At 59.9% G+C, this 26008-nt stretch overlaps 1 protein-coding gene across 3 annotated transcripts in view; it reads left to right on the plus strand.

Annotated features, from left to right (window-relative positions):
• Positions 1–26008, plus strand: part of SCARB1 (scavenger receptor class B member 1) — a 66651-nt gene continuing 40643 nt past the window's right edge. For 2 of the 3 annotated variants that reach the window (XM_037160884.2, XM_037160883.2), the window contains exon 1: positions 12083–12293. In XM_037160884.2, coding sequence (XP_037016779.2) covers positions 12168–12293 — 126 coding nt within the window. In that variant the 5' untranslated portion in view covers positions 12083–12167. Of the gene's footprint in view, positions 93–12082; positions 12294–26008 lie in introns of those variants that run through there. The other variant, XM_053669597.1, reaches the window with a different exon arrangement.

Raw genomic sequence — 26008 nt, forward strand, 5'->3', positions numbered from 1 at the left:
TCACTTGTGAGTACCCATGGTGCCCACCCAGCGTGATGGAGGAGGGACCTCCCACAAGCCCCAGAACAAGACTTTGAAACAAAGACCCAATGGTGAGTAGGAACTGGTCAAAAGGGGAAGGAATCAACAGGGGAGTCCTTCCAGGCAGAGGGAACAGCATGTGTGAAGGCTCTTGGCTAGAGGCATTGCGGCCACAGGGTGTGTGTGTTGGTGTTGGTGTGAGGGTGACATCAGTCAGAGTGCTCTTGGTGGCAAGTCGGTAAAAACCCCTACCCAAAGTGACTCGATGGCACAGACCTTTGTTTGCCTGCGTGACAAGAAGCCAGAAATCAGGCTGTCCCCAAATGCAAACTCCATGCAGTGTCGGAACTTCCCCACAAGGATCTGCTGTTTCCTGCTGGCTCCCGGGGTGCAGCGCTGAATAAGCCTTAATCCGTGGCTCCGGGCGGCCTCCCTGTGTGGCACACATGTGGGCTGCTTCTCCTTCAGAGCTAATGGACTTCCTTCTGTACGAAATATCCAGAATAGGCAAATCTGCAGAGACGGGAAGGCGTTGCCAGGGCCTGGGATGGGGCCGGGAGCGGGAAGTGACCGTGAAAGGCCGTGAGGGGGTTGGGACGGTCCTCCAAGGCATGACGAGGGCGTTTCAGCAGTTCCCAAAGTGTGAGACCAGCAGCACCAGCGTCTCATGGGGACTGGGCAGAAATGTAAAATCATAAACCCATACGGACTGCCCAGCCAGGTGCCCTGGGGGCGGGGCCAGGCAGTTCCCAGGTGCGCCCCAGGAGAGCCACCAGTCTAAGGACAGTGGGAATGGGGCTCCCTCTCCTGGGGCTGCCGTGGCAAAGCCGGGCGGCTTCACCCAGACCTTGGTTTCCCACAGTCCTGGAGGCTGGCAGTGGCACAGCATGTGTCTGTCGCAGGGCCAGGCTCCCTCTGAGGCCTCTTGGGGCTGCCGGTGGCTCCAGGTGGCTCCAGGTGGCCCGGGCTCGGGGCTGCATCCCTGCAGCCTCTGCCCGCGACCTCGCGTGGCCTCCTTCCCCCTGGGCGTCTCTGTGTGTCCCCTCCTCTCAGAAGGACACCAGTCTGACCGAATTTAGGGCCCAGCCCACTCCAGCACAGCTGCCCCTCCCCTGGTCACCTATGCAAAGACCCTGTTTCAGAATCGGGTGGCACTCCCAGGTGCTGGGGCTTAGGACGAGACCGCATCTGTGTAGGGGACCCTATTCTGCCCACTGCAGATGGGACGGGGAGGCGTGAATGGATTCCAGGAAGACAGGAGGAGAGGAACCCTAGTGATGAGACAGGGCAGGGAGGCGCCAAGTAAGGGAACGGGCAGCACAGTGGCCAAGTGCCCTGCTGTTACGTAAATCACAAAGGGACACTGGCTTGTGTCCCTCTCTCTCTGCATGAGTGCCTCGGGATCCTATTTCAGGAACTTGAGCCAAGTATCTTGGGACCAGTAAACACGTTGCTGAAATAAACTCCTTCCCACCTGACAACCTTTCTACCTTCCCTGGGGGGCAGAGCTGGGGAGAGGGAAGTGCGGAGGAGGCCCGTCTCCCCACACGTTCCCATGCATCACTGACAGTTGCACCATGTGACACTTGAGAGCCAAGATGGGCTCTGGGGTGCCAGCTCTCAGCAGCCATGGGAAACAGCCTGGGGCCTGTCTCAGGGAGGAGACGCCAGAGGACCCTGCAGCCAGCGTGGGAGCCCCTCCGGCCCCTGCCAGCAGACCCTCACACAGGGGCTGGCCGCTGCCACTCTGAAGAGCTCACGAAGGAGCCCAGCTGGAGATGAAAGGCTTTGAGCCCCGAGTGCACTCGAGGATCATGGAGCTAAAAAACCACACGGGCCTCTGGACCCCAGACCCCAAGAACCTCCCAGAACCTCCGAGGATGGGGCACAGCCTCCTGGACTCTAAGGGTACGCCAAGTTTGGGGTCGGCTGCTTTTTCTCAAACTGCTCTCTTTTGTTTTTCTCGGTATTGAGCACAGTCTGAAATTACTTTGTGGGCTTCTTTCTGGACACCTCCAACCCCCGGCCCCAGAAAAGACGGCTCTCATGACCTCCAGCGCCCAGAATTTTCTCCAGGCACAGAGAAGACACTCAGCAAACGTTCACGGGTGAGCCAGTCGCTACAGCGGCTGACAGTTAGGGCCGGCCGACTGCCAGGGGCCTGCACATCTGTACTCACTGGGATGCTCTCGGGTGAAAGAGCTCAGAGGCACCAACTGCGAGGATGAACAATGAAGTCATTCATCCTTTCCACACCGGGAAAGACTTGCAATGGGGGCAGCTTCAGCTCAGTGGCCAAGGACATCCTCAAGGACCCAGCCCCCTGCTACCTCACTGCTCTGGCCTTTCCTGCAGGGCACAAAGGCCACCTTCGATCCAGGGAGCTGGTCCAGGTGGGACCACGTCCAACTGAAGTGCAGGAAGCAGCTCTTCCTCAGACCCCTTCTTAGCAGAAGTCCCCCAGCGCACCATCTCCACGTCTCATTGGCCAGAACTGGGTCACATGTCCAGCCCTAAGCCAATCACAGTGTGGGTCATGATATTACCAAGACCTGGAGGGACATGAACAAACCCAGTCAGGACAGAGGCGGTGTGTCCTGGCTTGTGTAGCTCAGTGGATTGAGCACGGGCCTGTAAAGCAAAGGACAGAGGCGGTGGGACAGGAGGCGACCAGTGGCGTTGGTCATCACACGAGTTCAACTTTAAGTTCATTCTCACGAAACCTCTGTTAGCGGGTTACCCAACATTTACCCCTGAAGGGTCATTTTTTTAAGCTCCCCCTCTTTAAATAATTGCTTTCAGGAAGAATCATCGTCTTGATTCCTTCTATAATTTTAAAACAAAAAGAAGACATTTTATTTCTACTTTGAAGGTATTTATTAAAATAGTCCATGGGTGTGACTGTTTGCACGCGCGTGTGTGTGCCACAGTTGGTGCACCGGCTCCTCCCCCTGTGGACGCTTTGGCCGCTGCGAGTAGTGCCACTGAGAGCGCGGCGTGCGAGTGCCTGTTTGTGCGCCTGCGTTCAATGCATTCGGATCAAAACTCCGAAGTGGGGCTGCTGGGTCCCACGGGAACCCGAAGGCCACCTTCTGAGAACGCCCCCTACTGTTTCCCACAGCAACTGCACCACCTTACACCCCCCAAGCAACGCAGTGGGGCTCCGTCTGCTCCGTGTCCTCATCGACACTTCTTTTTATGTTTTCTTACCGGAAGCCATCCTGACGGGTGGGAGGCAGTGCTTGGTGTGGCTTTGATTTGTGCTTCCGTGATGGGCGGCAACGTGAGGGCTTGGCCTTTAAAGGCCTGCCCTCAGGGCCCCCTTCTGCACCCCTCCCCTGCCTCGCCTCTGCTGAGGGCCTGGTCTCAGGGCATCAGGGAAGCGGCTGCTCCTGCAGGGCCTCGGTCTTCCCGCCTGTGCAGTGGGAGCAGGACGCCAGCGCACAGCTCCCAGCACTGCCTGAGGGGTCGCTAACGCACACACTGGAAACCCCTAAGATGCTGCTGGAGCACTGCGCTCAACCAATAGTAACTGTTTTGTACAAACTGTTATTCCTGCTGTAACAGTCCAGGGGAGACGAAATGGGAGAGGTGGGTCAAGCAGCCTAGGATGAGGGCTTTGGGGGGCGCCTGGGGGCGATCCACGCTGCTGTGCTCCTGAGCTCACGTCCAGGCCTCAGGCCCCGCTTTCCCCAGTCTTCCCTCCTCCGAGCTGGGGTCTCCCAGTTTGTCTGTCTGCCTCGCCGAGCACGGGAGTCTAAGGGCTTCACAGATGTAAACGCACTAACTCCGTACCACAACCCTGTCCGAGGGGTATTCTCAGCCCCGAGACCAATAGGGTGGGTGTCGGGAGAAGTGAGGGATTATGTCTGAAGAAGAGCAGAGGTTTGAATCTGGATCGTCCGGCTCCAGACTTGCTGTTTTTGACAACAGTCATCCCCCTTACCTGTGGTTTTTCCTTCCTGTGGTTTCAGTGACCAGCGGTCACCCTTGGTCCAAAAATATTGAGTGGAAAGTTCCAGAAATCAATAATTCAGAAGTGTTAAGTTGTGGGCCATTTTGAACAGTGGGATGAAATCTCACGTGATCCTCTCAGCCCACCCAGGATGGACCCCAGCCTTTTGTCCTGCATCTCCCCCCCCCGACCAGTAAACTTTGCCGTGAGTCTGTACATGTGGGACAAACACAGTCTACCTAAGCGCAGTGCTCTCCGCGGTTTCAGGCATCCACTGGGGGTCTGGGGAGGTACGGCTGCGGATAAAGTACGGTCCCCCCATAATTTGCATTCTTACCTCAAGGCTCTCACCCCAGCTTGTGCTCCACCCAGGACCCTGCATCAAGGTCCTGCTTCCTCGCCTCTGAGTCCTCTGAGCGTCTTCTTTCTGGCCACACCGAGCAGCCCTGTGCATGAGGGGCTGGGTGGAAAACAGTGACTGGCTCGGAGCAGGGGGCTTTGCAGAGGGTTCTGTAGAGGACGGGTTCACAAAGGTAATCCGTTTACAAAGGTGTGGGGGAAGAAAGAGTACCGAAGCTGTTCACAGACCCCTGCTGCTGCAAACGTCAGGGGGAGGGGCCAGGAGGGGAACCTGCAGGGCCAGGGGGCTGCCGTGGAAAGTGTGAACACTGCCCGTGGCTGCAGAACATGCCCAGCACACGGAGGGGCTCTCACACTTCCGTGGGTGCACCAGGCAGTTCTGAGATACTGGGACGCCTGGCAGGTCCAAGTAGCCCCCTGGCGTGTGCCACAGAGTGTCATTTTAGCCAAACAGGCCACCCTGTCAGTCTGGTTCCAGGGGAGGGGAAGTAGGTTCTCAGGAGTCCGAGAGCAAAGGTTAGCCGCCTGCTGGAGCCCGAGGAAGCGGCTCGGCAGCCAGCTGGGAATTGGGCCTCGCTTCCCCCAGCTCCCCTTTCCTCTTGGCCAGAGCCCACTGGGGGCCAGAGGACAGCCCTGCTGCCAGCCGAGCTCACCTTTTTAGGGGGACGCAAGGGTGGGGGGCACAGGCAGACGAGAGCACCCTGCTGTGGCGCCTGCCACCCTCAAGCTCTTCTAGGGCTCATTGAAAGAAATCCTACAGTGTGTAGTTATAGACCCTCTGCGATTATTTCTTGTCTGCCTCTCCTTCAGGACCACGAGCTCCGTGCAGGCTGGGACCACGGCTCCTCTGCCCACCATTAGGGTACGTGCCTAATGGATTTGTTGAAGGAGTCAGTCCCTCCTGAAAGGGCCCACCCTGGACTTCTTGCCCGCCTTGCCCCTCACCCCTGAGCCATCTGTAGGGCTGTGGATTCTGCATCCCAAGTATGGCTCTCCCTGGCGCCCCCCACCGAGGTCACGGGACCCCAGGCCGCCCAAGACAACCACGCCTCCTCATACCTGAGCCAGGCTTTTTACCGTCAAGCCCAAAACAACGGCCCAGGAGACATATTTTTATCCAAACAACAACAACGAAAGGAAACTGTAAAAAACGGACCATTGTGGGATTAATTGCCTTCGTGCGTCCGGCTGCTGTAACAGAACGTCAAAGGCCAGGCAGCTGGTAAACAGCCCCCGCTTATTTCTCACGGGGCTGGCGGCTGGAAGTCCGAGATCAAGGTGCCGGCAGGTTCCATGTCGGGTGGAAGTGCACTCCCGGCTCGTGGATGGTTCCTGGTTCCATGGCCTCACGTGGCTGGATGGGCGAGGCAGCTCCCTGGAGTCCCTTTGTAAGGGCACCGACCTCACTGGTGAGGGCTCCGCCTTCCAAAGGCCCAAACACCCTCACTCGAGGGGTTAGGAATTTGGGGGCAGGCACAGACATTTGGTCCGTGGTAGTAACAGCCACAAAAATAGAGAAAACAAGCCCTGGCTTGGTAGCTCAGTTGTTTAGAGTATCGTCCCGATACGTCAAGGTTGCAGGTTTGATCCCTGGTCAGGGCACATACAAGAAGCAACCAGTGAATGCATGAGTAAGAGGAACAGCAAATCAATGTTTCAGTCTGTCTCCCTTCCTCTCTCTAAAAATCAATCAATTAATCGATACAGTCTTTGAAAAGTAGAGAAAGGGGTGCCCTAAGCCCTCATGGACCCATTTTTCAGATGTTTCAATCGTCCTGGTTTTCTCCCTGGTTGCTGCATCGCCTTCTCACTTCCATGGCTCGTTTCGAAGCGGGTCTCAGACACGGAGGCCTCCCTGGCCCGTATCTGCCCGTGTGCCCTGCAAGGATGTCGGGGCATTGCGTCCGTCCGGCGCGCGGCCTGGTCAGCCCTTCAGAAGCAGCAGCCTTTGGAAGCTACTTTAAACCTCAGGTCAGGCCAGGTCCCTCTTCAGCTGGAAGGCCAAGCAACTGACGTCACAGGTCTCTGCTGTGGCCCGAGGGAGAGGGGACACTGGGACTTAATAGCACTGACTCCGAGAGCAGAAAGGGTGCCGTTGACAACGTTGTGGGGGCCAAGGGTTCAAAGTAGAGTGGTCACGCTCCAGAAGGGGCTGCCGGCCCCTCCGGGCACTGTCTCTGCTTATCTGCTTCTGGAACACACAGCCCGTCTCCTTCCCACCCGGGCCCCGGCCTCTGCACGGACCGGTTATCCTGCCGGGAGTGCTCGCCCCCGGCCCTGATCCTCCAGGCCTCACCCCGCCGCCTCTCATTTCCCTCAGGGGTCCCTTCATTAGTTTCTCTCCTCTGCACTTAGCGCCAGTTAAAGTCCTCAACAGTTTGTGTTACCAGACTTGTGTCAACTGTGTTAACAGTTTGTGTTTGCTCGATTAGTTTCTAAATCTCTCTCCCCAACTAAGAGGGCAACTGTCTGTCTCACTGGCCGAGCTGTCCCCAGCCCTGAGGACACACACAGTCAGTCCAGCACAGAGTGAGAGCTTAGCAGGTAATGCTGCATGATTGGGCGTCACCTCTCCTCCCTGGGGAGGCACAGCGGTCTGGGAGAGCTCAGGGGCGCCCTCGGGGCCTGGCGCACACCTCCCGCCGCTGTGGTCTGTGGGGACAGATAAAGGCTCTCTCATCTGATAATTTTGCAGAAATGGAGCTGTTCCTCACTCCCGGCCCTGCGCCGAGAGCTCCCACACACTTGCACTTTTCTCCTGAACGTGGTGCTGTGTTGGACGCTGGGCTCTTGTCGGGGAGGTGATGTCAGAAGGCCTGGGGGCTGGGGACAAAAGGCACACCCAGCTGCCAGCTCTGAGGGAAGGAAGGAGGCTGTAGACGCACGAGGCGGGGCGATTTTCCAGGAGCCGTGATTTGCAAGGTTGAGTCCCCACGTGGGTCTGGCGGCTCTGGAGCCATCGTGGGGAGTCACGGCATTGTAGGAGGCATTTCCACCCACCTAAGAAAAGCAGTTGCAAGAAGTCGTCTGCATTCATGTGAGAACTGGTACCTTCATTAAGTCACTCAGGGCACACTCCTGCCCCAGGGCCTTCGCTCCCTCCGCCCGCAGTGCTCTTCTCCAGGTTTCTGCTCGGCTCCTTCCTGTCCTCCCTCTGGGCCTTTCCTCAAACGCCCTCTCCTCACGGAGGCCCTCCCCAGCCACCCCACTTAAATGGAGTCCCCTCCCCACCAGGGGCATCTTCTCTATTCTCTTATTCCGCCCCCTCTGAAGCACGCATCACCCCAAACGGCGCTGTTGGACAGAAGTGCGGCGGGGGCCACTGATGCAATTAGAAAAACTTTTAGTAGCCGAGTTTGAAAAGTAAGAAGGAAACCGGCGGAATTAATTTTAATGGGGCGTTTTATTTAACCCGACACATCCTATTACAACATGTGATCAATACAAAATGTTGAGATGTTTCATGTCCTTTCTTTCACACGAGGTCTTTGAAACCAGGCGTGTGGAGGACACAGCACCTGCCACCTGCGACAGACACCCAGCAGGCCCACCTGGCAGGCCCACCTGGCAGGCGGCTGCTGGGTGGCACAGCACAGCTCTGCCGTGGGATAGAAGTCACCAGGGATTGTGTTTATAATGATTGACCATTCGTGCATGTCTGTTGGAATGGAGGGTCTGCCAGGCCAGGGAGCTTCGCTGTGCTCACCGCTGGGGCCCCTGCACTGAGCTCAGTGCCCGCACATAGTAGGTGCTCAGTCAGCATGGGTGGAATAAAGGAAACAAGCGAATGCGGCCTCTGGTCTGCCCTCGGCCGAGCTGGGGCCTGGGCAGCCGATGTGGTCAGAGGTGGTTGTTTCTTACTCCGTGGGGTTCCTTCCCCCCCCCCCCCGTCCTCTCCACACCCCCTCTGCCCCTTCTACTCGCCTCCCCTCTCCCGTGTCTCCACTTGTTCCTTTTCCTTAGCAAAGAGGGTAGCGATTTACGTCCGGCCCTGGAGCCCGACGACTCCGGTACAAGTCCCTCTCTGCCAATAGCTAGACTCTTGAATCACTTCCATGCAAGACGTCTTGTTGCCTGCAGGGCTGATAATAATTCTTTCTGGGATGGGGTGAGTCATGTAGCTCGTCTGAAGTTAGCATCTGGCAAAGTGTGTGACCAGGATTATCCCATTTAATCCTCGAGACGCCCCCGGGAGGCAGAGGCTGAGTTTGTCCCTTTGATAGGTACGGATGCCCGGGTGCAGGGTGATTAAGCAGCTTACCCAGGGCTGCCCGGCCCTGGGGCCCGGCTACTGATGCAGGTCCTTCACCACTGGGCTCCGGTAGCTGTTGCTCAACCGTAACTATGGCTCAGGTGTGCCAGGCACTGTTCTGGGAGCTGGGAGCACAGCAACAGACACAGATTTCTGGTCTTGTGAAATGTTTTCGCTCTGGAGGGGAAGGGAGTCCATCGAATAACTGCGGACGTGCCTCACGTAGCGTGTGGGGTGGTGATGGGAGCCACGGAGAAAAATAAAGTGGGACAGGGAAACAGTGTTGTGGGTGTGGTCGCCAGTAGGAGGGGGTACGGGAAGGAAGTTCTTGCGGAGAAGACACACTGGAGTGAGGGCTTCAAGGGAGCGGGTGCGTGGGGGCTGGGCCTCGCCAGTGGGTGGAGGGACCAGGAGGGCAGAGGCCCTGAGGCAGGAGCCCCGCGGCAGGTCGGGGGAGCCCCTGGGAGGCAGAGCAGGGGGGCGGGACAGAGGGGACCCGGAGGTCCCGGAGGTGAGGGTGGGCTTTGTGGGCTGCGGTGAGAACTTTGGTTTTTTTATTCAAAGGGAGGAGCCATAGGAAAGCATCGGGTTGGTTTGTGGTTGATTTATTTATTTTTTGTAAATAGTATCCTTATTGACATAGAATTCACATAGCATAGAATTCACTCGTGTAAAGTGTACAATCCAGTGCATCTTTAGTGCACAGACAGGGCTGTGCTCCACCCCCACCATCGATTTTAGAACACTTTTATCACCCCTCCCAAAGAGGCCTCGCACCCCCCAGTGGCCGCTCCTGATCCCGCCCCCACCCCCTGCCCCAGCCCTGGCAACCACTGGTGCCCTTCCCGTCTCCGTGGCCGTGACACACAAATGGCCCGTGGTGTCCAGCGTCCCCGCAGCATGTTCTCACAGCCGGCCCATGTTGCATGTCGCAGGGCGGGCCGGCGCCCGTCCCTCTCACGGCCGAGCAGCTAGCATTCCCCCGTGGGAGGCTCCCTGTTCCACTCGTCTGTCCACCCGTGGGTGGACGTTTGGGCTGTTGCCACCTCCAGGCCACGGTGGAAAGTGCTGCCGTGAACACACGTGGGCCCCCTTTTGCGTGGACAAAGTTCCCGTTTCTCTTGCACAGACCCAGGAGTGGATGGTCCTCTGGGAACTCCGGGCCTTGCCTTTTGAGGGGGTGTTTAGCAGGCGGACCCCACCAGCAGCGTGGGAGGGTCCCAGCTCCCCCACGCCGTCGCCAGCACTCACTCTAAGCACAAGGGCTCTGAGCTGAGGAAGAGGGCCGCCCTCTGACATCAGCGCCCAGAGCCCCTTACTATCCTGGGTCCCTCTTTCTCTTCTGCATCCGCTCCCACCCCCACTCCCACCCCCACCCCCGGCCCCCCAAGGCCACTCTCTGAGAATCAGGACGAGGTCTTCCCCTTCTGAGGTTGCCCCGCCCCCCCATGGGAGTGCCCCTCCCTCGGAGGTCACGGATGGTCACGTGTGTCCTGCATCCTTTCCTCTCTGCCTCTCTCTTGTCGGGTGACAGTGTGGCGTGATATGACGGCGCTCCGGCCGTGGCCTTGCGGCCGCCTTGGATAAGCACCACGCACGCACATGAGGACCTTGAGGACTCAGCAATAAATAAAAGTTGGATGAGTGAGACGGTCAAGGCGAGCGGGCCCTTGCTGACGGGGACCGGGTTTCCAGGAAGTGGGGGGGTGTCAGGGCAGGGCAGCGCCCAGATTTACTTAACTCCCCAAAACTACAAAAGTAAACAAAGTAAATAAATAAATAAACAGTCCCTGTAACTGATGACTCTTGAGAGCCTGAAGGAATTCACTGAAAGATATTCGTTCATCAGTGAGTTCCGTGGTTAATTACCGATTTAATTAGCTAATTGACGACTTCGCGACTGTATGGAACGGGACCTTTTGCGCTGTCCTCGTGCTCTCAGTTCCCGTCCCCTCTGATGGCAGCCCCTGCAGGGAAGTCCTTACGGTGCCCTGGGGGGGGAGCCGCTGGGGTATGGACTTCTCGGCCTGTGTCCGCAGCTGGCACCACGCTGGCCTTGCCGCCCTGATCCGGGTCAGAGTTGGGACCTGCTCCTGGCGCCTTAGACACGGCTGGTGCCCCAGGGGGAGACAGCCCCGGGCGAGGGACTGGCGGCCTCGCCGCAGGTGCGGCTCCCTCAACAGTTTCAGGCCAGGGCATGTTGGTTCAGGGTAGGCCCCGGGGAGAGCTGCTTCCTTCCAGGCTTGAGCAAGAGTTGCAGAAGGCCTTGCTCCGAGCCCTGCCTTCCCGGGGATTGGGGACACTGCCAGCCCAGCCCCCACCGGGAGCCCCCTTAGTAGCCACACCCAGAGAATGAGAGGGTGGGTCTACATCTGGGGTCCAGAACTCCGTGCGGGTGGGGGCTGCGGGCGCGAGGAGGCAGCGGCGGGCGGGGCGGAAGTCAGAAGTGGGCGGCGGGGGAGCGCGCGCCCACCTGCTTTCAGTCCAGGGAGCGCCTACTCTCTGCGATCGCTCCGGCGCTCACTCGGGCCTCCTGGTGAGAACGGAGAACTAGACTTGTTGACATCGGCTCTCTCTGCCCATTCCCTTATCCGCGATGTGGAGCGCCGTGTGCGAGGCGCTTCTCTCAGGGCCCCATACCCAGGACGCTCCTGGTGGGTTGGCTCTGTTCACCGTGGGTCAGTTCCCCTGCCAGGCCGCGCTCTAGCTGCGAGGACAGGGCGTGGGGTGCCAGCTGCCGCCCGCAGCATTCTAGCCGGGGGCCTGTGTGGAACGGGCGATAAGGCCGAGGGGTGGGCTGGGGCAGCCGGCGCTTTTTGACTTTACGCAGGGCGGCAGGGAGGCCTTGCTGATAAGGTGGCCCAGCCATCCTGGAGGAAGCAGCCAGGCAGATATCTGGGGTAACAGGATAACAAGCCCAGGGCGCACAGGCTGCGGTGGACTGTGTGTGTGGTGGTGGTGGAGAGAGGAGGCGACAGAGGCCCTGAAGTTTAAGTTTTACTCTTAAACTCTGACTAAGAGTGAACATGCCGGTCACGGCAGGGGAAGTGGGAAGGGAAGAGGGACAAGCGCGCAGGAGCGGGAAGGAGGCGGCGAGGGGTGACAGGAGACGCTGGCGGAGAGTGGGAGGGAAGGGGGGAGCGGGCAGCAAGTGGCAGAAGGGATCGGAGGGAGCGTGGCACCCGGTCCAGCTGATACCCCGGCACGCGGACCCCGGCCTCCACCGCTCCCCCCACCACCCGCGCAAACGGAAGAGAGGGCCTGAGGGTACCACCCCTCGGACGATCCGAGCCCCGCCCCTGACTCCGCCCTGGCAGTTAGGTCCCGCCCCCGCCCCTCCTGCCCGAATCCTGGTGCCCGGTGTTCAGGGGCGGTCCAGCGGCCCCTCGATGGCGCATAAAACCTCTGGCCACCTGCCGGGCTGTTCCTCCGTGTGCCCTGTGCCGCCGTCCGAGGCCCTCCGCGCTGCTGCGGCCCGCGTTCCCGGAGTCGCCGCGGCCTCTATCGCCTCTGTCTCCAGCCCGTCCTGTTCAGGCGCGGAGCCCCCGAGCGCGCCGCGTGGGCACCCGGTTCACAGACATGGGCAAGTGTATCAGAGCGCGCTGGGTGGTCGTGGCGCTGGGCTGCGCGGGGCTGCTGTGCGCCGTGCTGGGCGCCGTCATGATTGTGGCGGTGCCTTCAATCATCAAGCAGCAGGTCCACAAGGTGGGTGCGGGGTCCCTGCCGGGGGATGGAGGGCCTGGGCGCCGTGGGGCGTGCGGGAGGGGCCGCTGCCCACCTCCCTAGTCCCTTCCGGACCTGGGTGAGGTTGCGAGCCCAGGGCGGCGACCTAGGGGCTTCGCGGAGGTTCGCGTTGCGGACGCCTGAATGACACTACCCGGGACCCTGACCTCGCCCGCAGGGTCCTGACTCCCAGCCTGTCCTGGAGGGCGGCCACCTCTCGGCCGGCCCTGCCCCGGGACTCCGGGAGTACGCTCACCCGCTTGTGGCGGGGTCTGCTAGAACTAGGGCCGCACTTACCTGTTTCCTGTGAGCCCACGAGGGCAGAACCCGACATGCATGTGCTCCCCAGAACTCCCATGGGTGCCCAAGCCCAGTAGGTGCTTGGCCGGGCCTCTCTGATTGCCCCGCACCGCCTCCCTGACTCCGGCCGGAAAGGGTAAGCCGCTTTTCTCCCCAGATTCCTGCAGAGGCCGGCACAAGTCCAAGGTTCAGTAAGTAGGGTCCTTGGAGAGCCCCCAGCCTGCAGGCTCTCCTCTGACCTTAACCTCACTTACACAATACCATCCTTTTAGCCAGAGGGATAAGTTAGGGTGGCCACGGCCTTCAGACTGTTCGATTCTACCCCGGGGGTCTGGGCAACCTGTTTGAATGCATCTGGAGTTACTGCAGGAGGGGTGATCGAGAAGAAGTGGGGGCAATCGCAGCCCGCACTTGCGCCAAAGGTCTCTGAAGGCAGGGCTAGCACCTGCATTTCGGGAGAGGGGGCACCGAGGCCCACCTTTGCCCAGGACCCAGCCAGACACGGAGCCATGACAGAGGTGGGTGCTGTCACTTGCTGGCTAATCCCCCCCCACCCCCCCACCTTAGCCTGCTTCTTTAGGTGAGTTTCTGAAGAGTGGAGACTGTCTGTGCTCCGTGCACAGCACAGGAACCTTGGGAACAGAATGAATGAGTGAGTGAATGAAGTCTCCATCTGCTTAGACTGGTCTGACCCTTCTTGGGACACAGCCGACTTTAAAGATGGGACGAGAGCTGGCATTTCTCAAGGTCTCTGGGGGGCAGAGTTGTCCGTGCGAATTGTCTTGGCAACAGTGTCTTGACTTATTTACTAATTTGGCTTTTGAATCTTGCCCTGTACTCTGACTACATGAAGAGCTCTCTGATGAGCACCGACTTCCTCCTCGGGACGGTTTTTTTGTTTGTTATTTTCTTTTTGTCCTCCTGGGAATGGCAGGAAAACTAGTGTGGTGAGACCTCAGAACTCAGAATTGCTTCTCTCTCTGCCATGGAGGCTAAGGAGACCTCTGACTGTCTGTCTGTCTGTCACACTTTCCAAAGCAGCCGTCAGCGCTTCACCGTGGCAAAAGCCACCCCTGAGTCCCCACCGGGCCCTTGGTTTCGGCCCCGTGGGCATACAGGTGGCGGCAGCGGCGTGGCCGGGGAGCCTCTGGCAGCCCCTGAAGGCTCTTGTCAGCTCGGTCACTCCTGGCCTTGTTTCAGGGTTTGTTTTTATGGCCCTTGTTCCGGGCCCCTGTTTCTATGGCTATGGGGCAGATTCCGGATGTCAGCTCCCCGTGTGTGTGTGTCTGCACATGTGTACATGGGTGTACGCACACACCGCCTAATTTCCCACCCCCGCTCTGGGCTTCTCGAGAGGACAGTGCCGTCGTCCTCAGCTGTCCCTGAGTTAGGAGTCCTGGGCTTACAGCTGAGTGAGAGCCACCCAGCATCCTGTGTGACCGTCTCGAAGACGATTGGTTTGGGGCCGAGTGGCGTGAAGGCAGGAGGGCAGGCCCGGCCCGCGGACAGCCCCCCTGCGTGCCAGCCAAGTGCCTTCCGGAGGGGGAAGGACGCCAGTGTTCGGGGGACCGCGCGGGTGGGACGCCAGCAGAGGGAGGGGCTGCCCACTGGTGTTTTCTTTGGCTCCACGTGTCTCTCTGCAGCTTGAATGGGAGGCCTGTGCTAGGATTTCTATGTTTTTATGTTTTTTGGCTACTTTGAAAGAAAATCCAGATGGAGGGAAAAAAAAAAGAAAGTTTTCCTCATTTTGTTCCTCAGACAGCGCCAGCGCCGGTGGCGTGTCTCTTTCTAGAGCTTTGCCACAGCTACGTCACGAGCACTTATTTACACACATTAAGATACATGCTTGTTACATGAGTTAAACTATACTTTGTACAGATGTCCTGCAGTTGGAGTGTTAATTCACTGGTAGAGCCGGAAGCGTTTTTTCCTCTGTCTGAACATGCGCATCCATCCCGGTTTCTTTTCTCTGCCTCTTTGTCTTCATTTGAAAGGCCAAACACTCGGCTATTTTCCTGTTTCTCTACTAGCTGATCATTTTCCTCGTCACCGCCATCTTTCTGGTCCCTCTGGTGGGTTTGACGTGTGTTTCGGAGGTTGCTGCCGGGCTGAGTCAGGCCGTCCCACTTTGCTGCCTGGGCAAAGTCTCCAGAACCCGGGGCTGCACACCTAGCTGGGCCGCGTCCCACTGGGGGACCTCGGCTGCTCGCTTGTCAGACTGGGTCAGATCTAGTTTGCCTCTGGGCCAGACAATTAAGTGCAGAGTTAACCACGCACGTGTTGAAATGTCCAGGACATGCCTGGTTTCTCGTCTGAGTCCGACCGCAGCCTTGTGAAATATGTGGGGGTGGCGGTGTTCGCCGGCCCTGCAGGTGAGGACACTGAGGCAGAGCAAAGGCCAGTGACTTGCCAGGGTTGACAGAGCTGTGGCCATGTTGGACAGAGACCCTAGTCACCAAATCTGGACCAGAGGGAATGAAGTGGGCGCCCTTTGTCGCGTGATTTCTCAGCAGAAAGGCAGAAAGTGGGAAACCAGGTACACAGGTTTTAGCACGAGTAGGTCTCAAAAACAGCGCTGAGAAAAGCTCGGTGCTATTTATGTTTACTTTTTGTAAATAACTCCACAAAACAGCATTTTGTATTTTCAGTGGGTTAATATTAGTGCGTGTTACAGCTCAGAAAAAGCTGCGGAAGGGTGCACACCAGACTGGCGAAAGCAGCAATTCTCAAGAGAGGAAGGGAAGAGTTCGGGGCCCACAGGGACTTACGCGGCATCTGTAACACTCCTACTTTATCCTTTTGAAAAAAGACAGTGCTTTTGTGTGTGATGCGTTTAATTAAAAATTAGTAGTGATTCTATAGCTTCCCCCCCGCCAAACGGCCAAATGGATTAGCCCCAAACAACAAGACCTCGTGTCCTGAGGTCTCCAGGAGAAGCTTCTGGAAGAAGTGAGACTCGTTTTTATTGCCCCCCAGTGCCCCGGACTGGGTGAGAGCTATTCATACTGTCGACTCAAGGAACGTAACCCCGCATCTCAGCGTGCCAGGCAGTGTTCAGGGACTCTCCGTGAATACCGTCTCCTTTAGTCCTGGGAGGATTCTAGGGCAAATGTCTTGTCACCGTTGACATTTGGGAAACAGCTAAAGATAGCCATTTGCCTCAGGTCGCCTTGCTGGCATGTGCACCTGTGTGCGAGCACCTGTGTGAGGGAGAGAAAATATCCCGGAGGCAGACCAGGGAGGAGAGGTCCCGGCCCCTTTGTGTCCACATCCTAGAACTGAGTGTACCACCCCCAACACCCCAGATTTGAATGGATGATGAAAGCCCAGTCTGGGGCCCCTGGGTGTACATGTTTGGGTCAATGTGTGACTCTGGGCCCCAGGGGAGGGGGCTGTCCTCCTGGCCCCTGTTCGCAGTGAGGAGCCTCAGGGCCTTGTCCTCTGTCTGGAGGGAAGGTGAGTCCCCTCTGCTGTCTTTAACCTGCCGCTCTGGTTGGGAACCGGCCTTGGGCACTTTGTCCACTGCTTTTTCCGGCTGTAGAGGGTTTGCCCCACCTGTGTTCCCCGTCTCAGAGCGACCCCTCCATTTCTTCCTCCAAGTGCAGGGGCGAAGGCCTGGGGTCAACCGCACTGAACACCTTGCTCTGAGCCCCTTGGGTCTGGTCCATCAGCAGCAAATCCTGTTGACCTCACCTTCAGGACGAACGCAGACTCTGCCCCTCCTCCCCGGCTCCAGCTCTCCCGCCTCCCCGGCTGCTGCCTTTGAGGGGCAGCGGTCTTATCCCGAGGTCTCCACACACACCTAACACCCCCCCACTCCCGCTCACAGGCTCCCCATCTCCCTCTGAGTGAATACAAAAGTCCTTTCAGTGGCCCAAAGGCACCCACAATCTGGCACCCTGTCAGCCTGCCTGCTTACTCTCCATGCTTGTCTCCAGGATGGTCCTTGAGCCCGCTAAGCCTGCTCCATCTCAGAGTCTCTGGCTTGTTTGCCCCTCTGGCTGGGAGGCTCATCTCCCAAATGTCTGTGTAGTTTGCCCCTTATTTCCCTAAAAGTCAGCCCTAGCATGTTATGTGTTGATTTATGGGTTCTCTTTCTCCCCCGTGAGCCGGGAGCCTGCTGGCACAGGGGCTGTGCTGTCGCCATCATTGTGGGGTCCCTGAGGGCCAGGCGGGGGCTCCCGGGAGCACGGCGGAGCGGGCAGACAGTCAGCCCTTTGAGCCCGGGCTGTTTTCTTACCTTCTCCCCACTCAGCCTCCACTCTGCCGCCTCCGCCCCAGCCACGCCCGCCTGGTTGCTTTGTGCCCTTTGGCAGCTCCCTGCCCATCAGTTACAGGGCGAGGGCTGATGGCAGATAACACTGATGGGTGCTGATCAGGTCAAGTGTCGGGTGTTCTACCTGTGCCCTCTCATGTCTCTCCAGCATACGGGTGCTACTCCGCTGTTGCCTGCGTTTTACTGGGGGACAGGGAAGCAACAGTCGCTTGTCCCAGGCCACACAGCTGAAGTGGCCGAGCCTGGGCTTCGATCCCAGGAGTCTGGGTCGACCCTGCCCTCTCTCCTCTGTGTTTCTGAGCAGCTCGGCTTGACATTTGGAGGCAGGGCGCCCCCCTCCACCCCGTGTTCTCTGCCTGGGTCCACCTCCCCTCTTCCTCCCCCTACATGGGGTATCGCCAGTGGGGTTCACTCTAGGCCTTTTTCCTGAGAGTCTCCTCCAAAACTGCGGGTACTGGGGGCCTCCCCACATCTCCCTCCTGGGGTGTGCTACAGATTCACAGACGCCAGGGGAAGCTGTGGAGGGTGGCCCGCCCCTGGCCTGCGGGCCTGGCCACCCCAGCTCTGTGCATCTGGGCCCCAGAAAGCGCCCCTGCACCCTGGAGGTGCTTCCTTCAGGCCCCACATCTGACCGCCTGGGGAAGAGCCTGGAGCCCATCCATGCCCGTGGGCGGGGGGCTCCCTGCCCGGGAACGCCCAGTCCTGTGCGCTCATCGTTGTGCCTGGTTACGCTGGGCTTGTCTTCCTCTTTCCTCCCTGCTCCTCCAGGGCAGGGGAAGGCCGTGTGGACGTGCCCCAGGGCCACAGAGAAGCAGCGGCGCCTGCTTCAGTGTCCCCGAGTCCCGTTCATTCTTGTTTTCGGCTTTGCTCCTGGTGGATTCGCTTTTTTCTGGCTTCATGAGTGTGTGTGTGCATAGGTGTGGCGATGTGTGTGCCCATGTGCAAACCGTGCACACACGAGCATTGATGTGTATGCACACACGGCAGTCTCCATGCATCCATGCATGATCGCTGCATGCATGGCACACACATGTGCAGCAATAACACACAAGCCTGTGTGTTTGTAAGCGTGGATGCATGTGTATCCATGCATCGTGTGTGTGACCATGTTTGAATCTGTGGGCGCTCATGTGCACACACATTAACACAGGCCCACATTGGTATGCTTGATCACATGTGTGGGCACATGTGCACGTGTGTGTTGACACGTGTCCGTGGGTGTGCCCCACTGTGCTCCGGCCTCCCCGGGGCTGGCGCTGCTCAGTCTAGGAGAAGTCCCGGCAGACTGCCCCTGCCCGGCACTCGCGGTGTCCACTGGGAGCTTGGCTGAGCCCGGCCATCTGGATCCGTTGCACTTGGCCTTGGCTTCCTGCAGGCCAGGTGGGCGTGAGCTGCCGCTGGGGACCAGTTCCACGAGGGGGCTGCCCTCAGCATGTCCATGTCTGAGGGTCCTGTTGGTGGGTGTTCGTGCCCAGAAGGGTGTTCCCGCGCCCTCAGTCCGTAGAAGAGGGGCCCCAGAGGTTCCCAGACCTTCAGGGCTGGCTTCTGCCACAAGGCTGACGCTGACAGACTTTTCTTGTTCGAATCTCGGAACCAGAGGATTCAGGCAGGGAGCTCTCAGCCCCCAGCCCTCCACGCCGTGAGGGTTGCACAGCTACAGCCCCCTAAACACGTTTATCGTAGAGACTTCAGCTGTGCAGCCAGGCAAGCAAACAGAACAAACCTGAGACAGAAGGACAAGAGCTTTCGTGAAGCTTATCTCCCTCCTGCTCGTTCTAGGGCAGCCTTGGTCTCCGCTGGGCCTGGGAGAGGCCGTCAGGAGCAGAAATGTAGAGAGAAACGAAACGGCACAGAGACGCTCATTTTGGGTTTTGGAGCCTCGAAGGGCCCAGGAGCTGGGATGGACCGCGCGACGAGGTCTGTGTGCGGCGCTCACGGAGCCTCCCTGGCCCTGCGGCCTGAGTCCCGCTGTCTTCACCTTGTCTCCTTTTCTCTGCGGTGTCTTCCTGTTCACCAAAGGCCCCTGCTGGGGGGGTGAGGGGAAGGAACAGGAGGGGCTGGGCCCCTGTTTGCTTCCTGGCATTCTGGGTGAGGTTCCTTCCACCTTTTCTGAAGCTTCTAGGACTCGTGAGACACTCGAGACGTGGGCTGACTGGCTGCTCCCGGTCGCTGGTCTGTGTCCCCGACCTCCCCACACGGCATGTCCCTGGGCTCTGCACACTCACACGCTCCCTGGGCGGCTCGCTGGGTGTCCTGCTGTGAATGCCGGCTTTGTCCCGGCCACTCCCACATTGGCGTCCTGGATTCGCACCTTTCCCCCAAATTTCAACAGCCAGCTCTGTATCTCAGCTTGGGGGTCAAAGGCTGACTCCTCTCCATCCCTGCGGCCCTGTCCCTCTGGCCGCCATCCCGCCACTGTCGTGGCTCCCGCCTCCTCCAGCTGCCCGGGCCGAACGTCTCGGGCTCAGTCTAGGCTCCCCGCTCTGCTCCCCACACTGAACCAGCAGGAGGCTTGGAGGCTCAAAACACACCCACAGTCCAGCCACGTCTCGCCACACTGCAGTGGCCACCACTGCGGGCCAAAGTGTCACCAGCTCTCGGCTGGGCTCCTGCAGGTTCCCTGCCCCCCCTGCGCCCCTGGTTAGGTTTTCTCGGCCCAGCGGCCGAAGGGACCCTGTGCCACACTGCAGCCGGATCTCCGTCCCCCTCAGTGCACAGCCCCGCGGTGGGCCCACGCCCTCCGCCCCGACCCCGCCGTTCACTCGCCGGTCATTTTTCAAACATACTGGCACGCACTCCACCCGAGCTGCCGCCCCTCTGCCCACCCCCTCCCCCGATCTGTTCCCTCTCCTGCCTCCTTTAGGCCTTTCCTCAAGCCTCACTTGGTCTCCAGAGCCCACCCAACGTCCTCCTGGTGCCCCTGTGCCCTGACCCCACCTGCTGTTTCTTCTGTGGCCTTGTCACAGCAGGCGGAGCATTTGCTTGACCTGCGCCTCGTGTTTATTGTCCATTTCTCCCCGTCAGGGACCTCGGTTTGTTTGTGTTTTTAAGATTTTGTTTATTGTTAGAGAGAGGGGAAGGGAGGGAGAGAGAGGGAGAGAAACATCGATCGGTTGCCTCCTACATGCCTCCAACAGGGACCTGACCCACTACCCAGGCATGTGCCCTGATTGGGAATGGAACCTGCGACCTTTCTGTGCACGGGTGGCACCCAGTCCACTGAGCCACACCAACTGGGGCAGGGACCTCGGTTTAGTTTGCTGGTGGGTCCCAAGCTCCTGGCGCTGTGCCTAACACATGATCATAGGTTCTCCAGTATTGACTGGATGTTTGGAAGACCAGGCTCATTCCACAGGGAGGTTGGTGACTAATGTGGCAGGTCGCAGTCCTGTGCGGGGACACGGGGCCTGCCTCTCTTTCCTCGCGTGGGCCCCGCTCCAGACCCCGCTGTGCCCACCTCAGGGCCGGCAGTTGCCCCCACTGCAGCCAGAACCTCTTTCACAGATGCGGGCGAGAGCCTCTCAGGACCCCGATTAAGCCCTCGCACGAAGCATGTGAAGCCGTGTGTCCCCAGGCCTGTGAGTGGCTTCTTCGCAGGCTCCTGCCGGCCGATGGCCTTTCCCTCCAACACACCACGTGCTTTCCTGCCTCGGACATTCTCGCAGGCTGTCCCTTCCCCCGGAAGGCCCCCCCCCCCCGGCTCTTAGGCTTGGTCCTATTTCACACTCACAGAAGCAGGAAAGGGCGGCAGGCAGCACGCGTGGTGGGTGGGCCCTTGGCCCCCCCACAGTATCCACACGTCACGTTCTCACATGGCCGGTCAGTGACTCCGGCTCCGACAGTGTTAGAGAGCATTTTGTTTGTCTCTTCCCGAGACCTCTTAAAGAGACGGTAGCTTGACAGCTACTTGTTCTTTCAGGGATGTTTCTGTAAACTCTCAGAATAAGATCTACAACTCAGGTTTCACTCGGGTGCCATCTTTTATTTTCCCTGTGGGGAAACCTGACCCAGAGGGAGCCAGGATTTACATAAGACCACAGAGAAAATTAATCTCTGGGGCAGCAGGGCCGGCCGTGGAGCAGGGAGGTGGGGCGCTGCGTAGACACCAGATGGGCCCTGGGAGCAGGGCTTGGAAGAGGCCAAGTTTGCAGAGGCGAGTCATGACCAGCGTTCCTCGGGCAGTGAGTCCTCGGGCCCTACGGCGGCACCCCGCCGCCCACATGCCGGGGCAGGACCGGGAGGCGGTGTGCTGTGTCAGTGGGGCGGGGTGTCAGGGCTGGGTGGGCCACTGCTCGGGCTCTGCCCGCCCCAGGCAGAGGCTCCCGCGTGGGTGCTGGAGACCGCCCGAGACTCGGTGGCTGTACCGGAGCCTGCCCAGGTACAGGCTCGAGGGAGCTGACCTGGAACCGTGGCCGGCAGGCACCCTCAGCAGTGCGACCGAGCACAGCTGTCACCGACGATCCCAAAGGAACGGCTGCCAGCCTCTGGCCCCGGCCCCAAGGCCCCGGGCACACCCCGGTTTACACAGAAAGTGGGGAGCGTGGTGGGGAAAGGTTCGTGCGGGCGGCCCGGCCCCTGGGAGCATCCCTGTGTGGGCTGGGGGTGCCGGGGGTGGCGGCAGGGGCCCCCGGGTGAGAGCCGTGGGGCTGAGTGGGACATGGGAGGGGCTCCGCCCGTCACCCTCGAGGTCAGGCTGAGTTCTCAGACCCCCAGTCTCCTCTCGTCTCCACCTCTCCGTCTGTCTCTGCCTCTCTGTCTGTCTGTCTCAGTGCCGAACCATGTGAGAGTTGTGTGCCGACACCATGACATCTCGGTGCAGACCCCGCTGTGCGTGTGTCCTGTGGACGGGAAGTGTCCGTGCCCACAGACCACGGCCACACCCGGAAGGTGCCGACGGGGTCACCCTGGGTCCCCGCCCCCGGTCCCCCGCTGTCCCAGCGGCACCCTGTCTCGCAGTGTTTATTTTCAAACCCAGGCCCTGCCTGTGTCCGGCCGCCCTGTCTCTTGGCCCCCTCTCCTCCTCAGCCCCCTTCTGCTTCCGGGGCCTCTCCCAACGTGGACGTTGGTGAGGGACCCGGCCGAGTGCAGGCCTGGCGCCCCTCGCCTTGGGCTCGTCTCGCGGTTTCCTCACGTTTTCTACCGACACGTCCCCGCCCAACAGGCTCCTTGAGTAAGTCGGACGAGAGTGAGCTCTCCTGGCTGAGGTGGGCTGGGAGCCTGGACTCGCCCCCCCTGGGCAGCCCCCTGCACAGCGGGCCGGGACCACAGGGCCAGTTTGAACTACCCTCCCACCGCCCCCCAGGCTGGAAGAAGCCAGTGGCCCCTCGGCCTTGCCTCCCTCAGCCATTTCTCCACCTGCTTCCTCACTTTACACTCGGATTCCTGCCCCCTCGCCCCCCCCCCCAAGGCTTGCCTGCACCCCTCAGACCCACTGTTCAGCCCTCCCGTCTGGGGACGGGCCCAGTGCCCAGGAAGCTGGACGGGCTGCAGGCCGGCTGATGCCCAGGGCCTGTCTGCCGATTGGCAGGCGGGGGTGCTTCTCGCCGCCTCACACCCATGCCTCTGAGCCCCTCGGGAGTTCCCGCGCCCACCACCCCGGCCCCAGCTGGGGGCGGAGGCCGTGTGGCTTTCCCGCCTCGGCTGACTGTGGCCAGAATCCCTTGGCACCTTTGAAAGGCCTCTCCCTCCAGGGCCGTCTGTTCCCAGGCCCCCCCAGACTCCACCCGCTGCAGCCCCTGCCTCGAAGTTTCCACTTGGAGTCTTTAATTTCTTTTTACTCTGAAATACTCGCAATCATGGACAGGTCCTTGAGGGTGCTTCTGGGGAAGTCCCCAAGACGTGTGGTTGGATAAATAATGAAACCAAACAGCCATGTGATCGCCCCCAGATCCAAAACCAGAGCACCACTGGCCCCCAGAAGCCCCGCAGAGGAAAGGATACCGGGTCCCAGCTTGCTTTGGCTTTCACGGTGTCACCTCCCCCTGTCCAGGCCACCCATCGACACCCCTAAACACTGAGTTAGTCCGTCTGATTCTCAACTCCGGTGGAGTCTCAGTGCCATGGTCTGAATGCGAGGCCCCCCGGATTCAAGCATTGAAACCCTCATCTCCAAGGAAAGGGTGTTGGGGGGTGGCCTTCAGGTGGCGATGTTGTCGTGAGGGGGCAGACCTTTGGTGTTACGCATGGGCTGGTGCCCTGAGCAAAGGGATCCCCAGAGCCCCCTCAGCCCTTCAGCCATGGAGCACATATCGAGAAGTCTGAGGCCAGGCAGAGGCCCCCACCCCGACCATGCCGTTCTGATCCCCGACTCCCTGCGCGGTGGCTGGGAGAATCAGTCTGTTGTCAATAACCTGAAGTTTGGTGCTTCGCGAGGGCCGGCCGCCGGCCCGGCTCAGACACGTTCTGGTCTTTTCTGCCTTCCCACAACCCTGTGAAGTCGGGCACGCGGCCGGCTGCCTCCAGGGGATGAGCTGGGCCCGGCGTGCCCCCCCCCGGGGTCTCACAGCATTCACCCCATCACGAGCTTTTTATCTCATTTCCAACACACACCGGGGAACGCGGTTCCCCAACTTGATTCGTTCCGGAAAACCGAGACGCGATTTGTTTGAAAACTGGGGCCCTTTTGTCACTCGCGAGTCGACGCGTGGCTGATCACACAGGCGTTGGCACGGAAGCGGGGGCGGGTGGAGAATCGAGACCCATAGTTTTGTCAGTCAGCCGAGCCACTGTTTCCGTGAACAACCCATTGGTTTGAGGTGGAGGCGGGATTCACGCAACCTGAAGTCGACCACCTCGCCGAAGTCAGCTCGGTGCACGCAGCACCTTGTCCGCCTCCAGGACCGCTCCCTGGCTCCAAAGCGAAACCCCGCCCCTTAGCAGTCACGCCCCTCCCCCTCAGCAGCCACCTGTTGCTTCCCTCCTCCCAGATCTGCTACTTTGTATCGATGGAATCGCCCTGTGTGGCCTTCTGTGTCTGGCGCTCCCCCTCAGCACCGTGTTTTCGGGGTTCCTCCACTTTGTGGTGTGTGTCGGAGCGTCGCTCCTTTTCATGCCTGCGTCCTGGTCCACTGCAGGGACGGGCCGCATCCTGTTTGTCCGTGTGTCACCTGAGGACAGGGGATGCCTGCCCCTTTTGGTGACCGTGGAGGGTGCTACTGTGCACACGCATGCACATGCATGCACCAGGGGCTGTCTGCGCTTGTGGCTCCCCTCCGTCTCCCTTTACCTCCCCTTCGTCCCCGAGTCACCCCCGAGCCTCACTCCGGCTTGCCCGGGCACTGGTCCTCTGGGCGGGCGCGCAGTGCTGGGGGCCCGCCCGCTGCACCGAGGACACGGAGGCCAGGCCAGCGTGGGGGTCACACCCCAGCTCTGCCTCCTCCCTGCTCTGTGACCCTGGGCAAGTTCTTCAAGTCTCCGGGCTTTGTGGCGGGTCTTGCAAAATGGGATAAACCACAGCTTCCCACAGAGTTGAGGGGGGATTGCGCAGGCGCACAGGTGGCCAGTGCTGCGGCCTGGGTGTGGCTGGTGCTGCGGCCTGGGTGTGGCCGGGCAGCCCTCATTGGCCGGCTGGCCTGGGGAGAGGGCTCCCTCCGCTCGCGGCCTGACTCGGGCGCCGCAGCGGGCTCGTCTCCAACCTTGTGTGTGTACCCGGCTCCTGGCTCCTTGCTGCTGCCTGGATTTCTGAGTTTACATTCCTTGCGTTGTATTTACTCCATCTGTGTTGGGTGTCCGGCCCCGCCCACCTCCATTCCCACCCCGGCAAACAGCACACATGCTGGAGCCCCCCCACCAGGGCCTTCTCGAGGCGTCCTCGGGATGTTGCGGGGGGTGGAAATGCTGGGTCTTACAGCCCCAGGGTGCGCTGGGGAGGGGCCGGCTCACTAAACGGGCCCTCCAGAGGACCGCTGACGTTCCCTCCCGCATCCGCCCCGGCCCCTCTGGCCTTCTGGAACATCCGCGGTCATGACGGGCGCACGTCTGGGGCGGGTTCGGACTTGCAGTTCTGAGTTGTGAATTTGAGCCTTTTTCGTTTTGTGAGTGAATGGTGAGGGCAGGGGTGGGCAACCAAGGCCCAGCACGCCAGGTCACGGCTAACTAGGGTGAGACCCCAGGCCTCGAGCTTGGTCCAATCGGAAACCCATGGCCCCACCGCCAGCATCAGAGAACAGGGCACACGAGGTTCCTTTCTGCCGAGAAGGCGGAGAGTGACAGGTCGGCGCTCACTGGGATGGGGGAGGAGGGGGTCGGCCGCCTGCTGAGGGCGTGGTTGCCATGGCGTGTGCTGGTGTGCGTGTGTAGCGCTCTGCTAGGGCCCTGTCCCCACAGGGCCGGCTCCTCCCTGAGGCTCTGTGGCCTCTTCGCTTCTTAGAAGGACATCTGTCATCGGATGCAGGGCCCCCTCTAATCCTGCGTGACTTCATCTTGAGAGCCTTAGCTAACACATCTGCAAAGACGCTCCCCCAGAATAAGGTCACACGCCGCGGTTCCAGGTCGGCATGAATTCTGGGGGCCCCTGTTCAGCCCCTTGCAGTTCCAGGCCTGGCCCTCACCCCCACAGGGCCCCAAGGTGCTCATCCCGACCCTGGTCCTCGGGTCCTCTGGGAACTAGGTTTTCTTCTGCAAGTGTGGCCAGTTCTCTCGGTTCTCACAAACTGAAGGTCAGCAGGGCCTCGCGTGGCCACTGGCCTCAAATGTGACAGCTGGACCCCCACAGAGCCAGCTCATGTGCAGACAGCTCCTGCTGGCACCGAAAATAAGACAAGGAAAGTAAAATAAGGGGACTATGAAAAAAGGGAAGTGTACAGAAGAGTGCAACCTCAAAAAAATAAAAATAAAAATAACGACCTGAAGAGTCACCGCTCCCTTGCCCCATCACTGGTCCTTGTCCCAGAGCTAACGTGGTCCACAGTGTCTTTGTGTCCACAGGGACCAGGGTGGCCCCCTCCCGGGACACATGCCTCTCCCCACCTGGCGAGGGCCCCTCGGAGGGGCCTGAAAGGGCTTCGCTGTGGCATGTACCCTGAGTGTTGCCCACGTGTTCCCACGCAAGGCCATGTCCAGGGGGACAGGGGACGGGTGGGGTGGCGGCAAACCCAGCATGGCCAGGGAGGTGGGAGGGCAG

The sequence above is a fragment of the Artibeus jamaicensis genome, unplaced genomic scaffold (genome assembly GCF_021234435.1).
Source record: "Artibeus jamaicensis isolate MK-2021 breed Jamaican fruit bat unplaced genomic scaffold, CSHL_Jam_final contig_525, whole genome shotgun sequence".
NCBI lineage: Eukaryota > Metazoa > Chordata > Mammalia > Chiroptera > Phyllostomidae > Artibeus > Artibeus jamaicensis.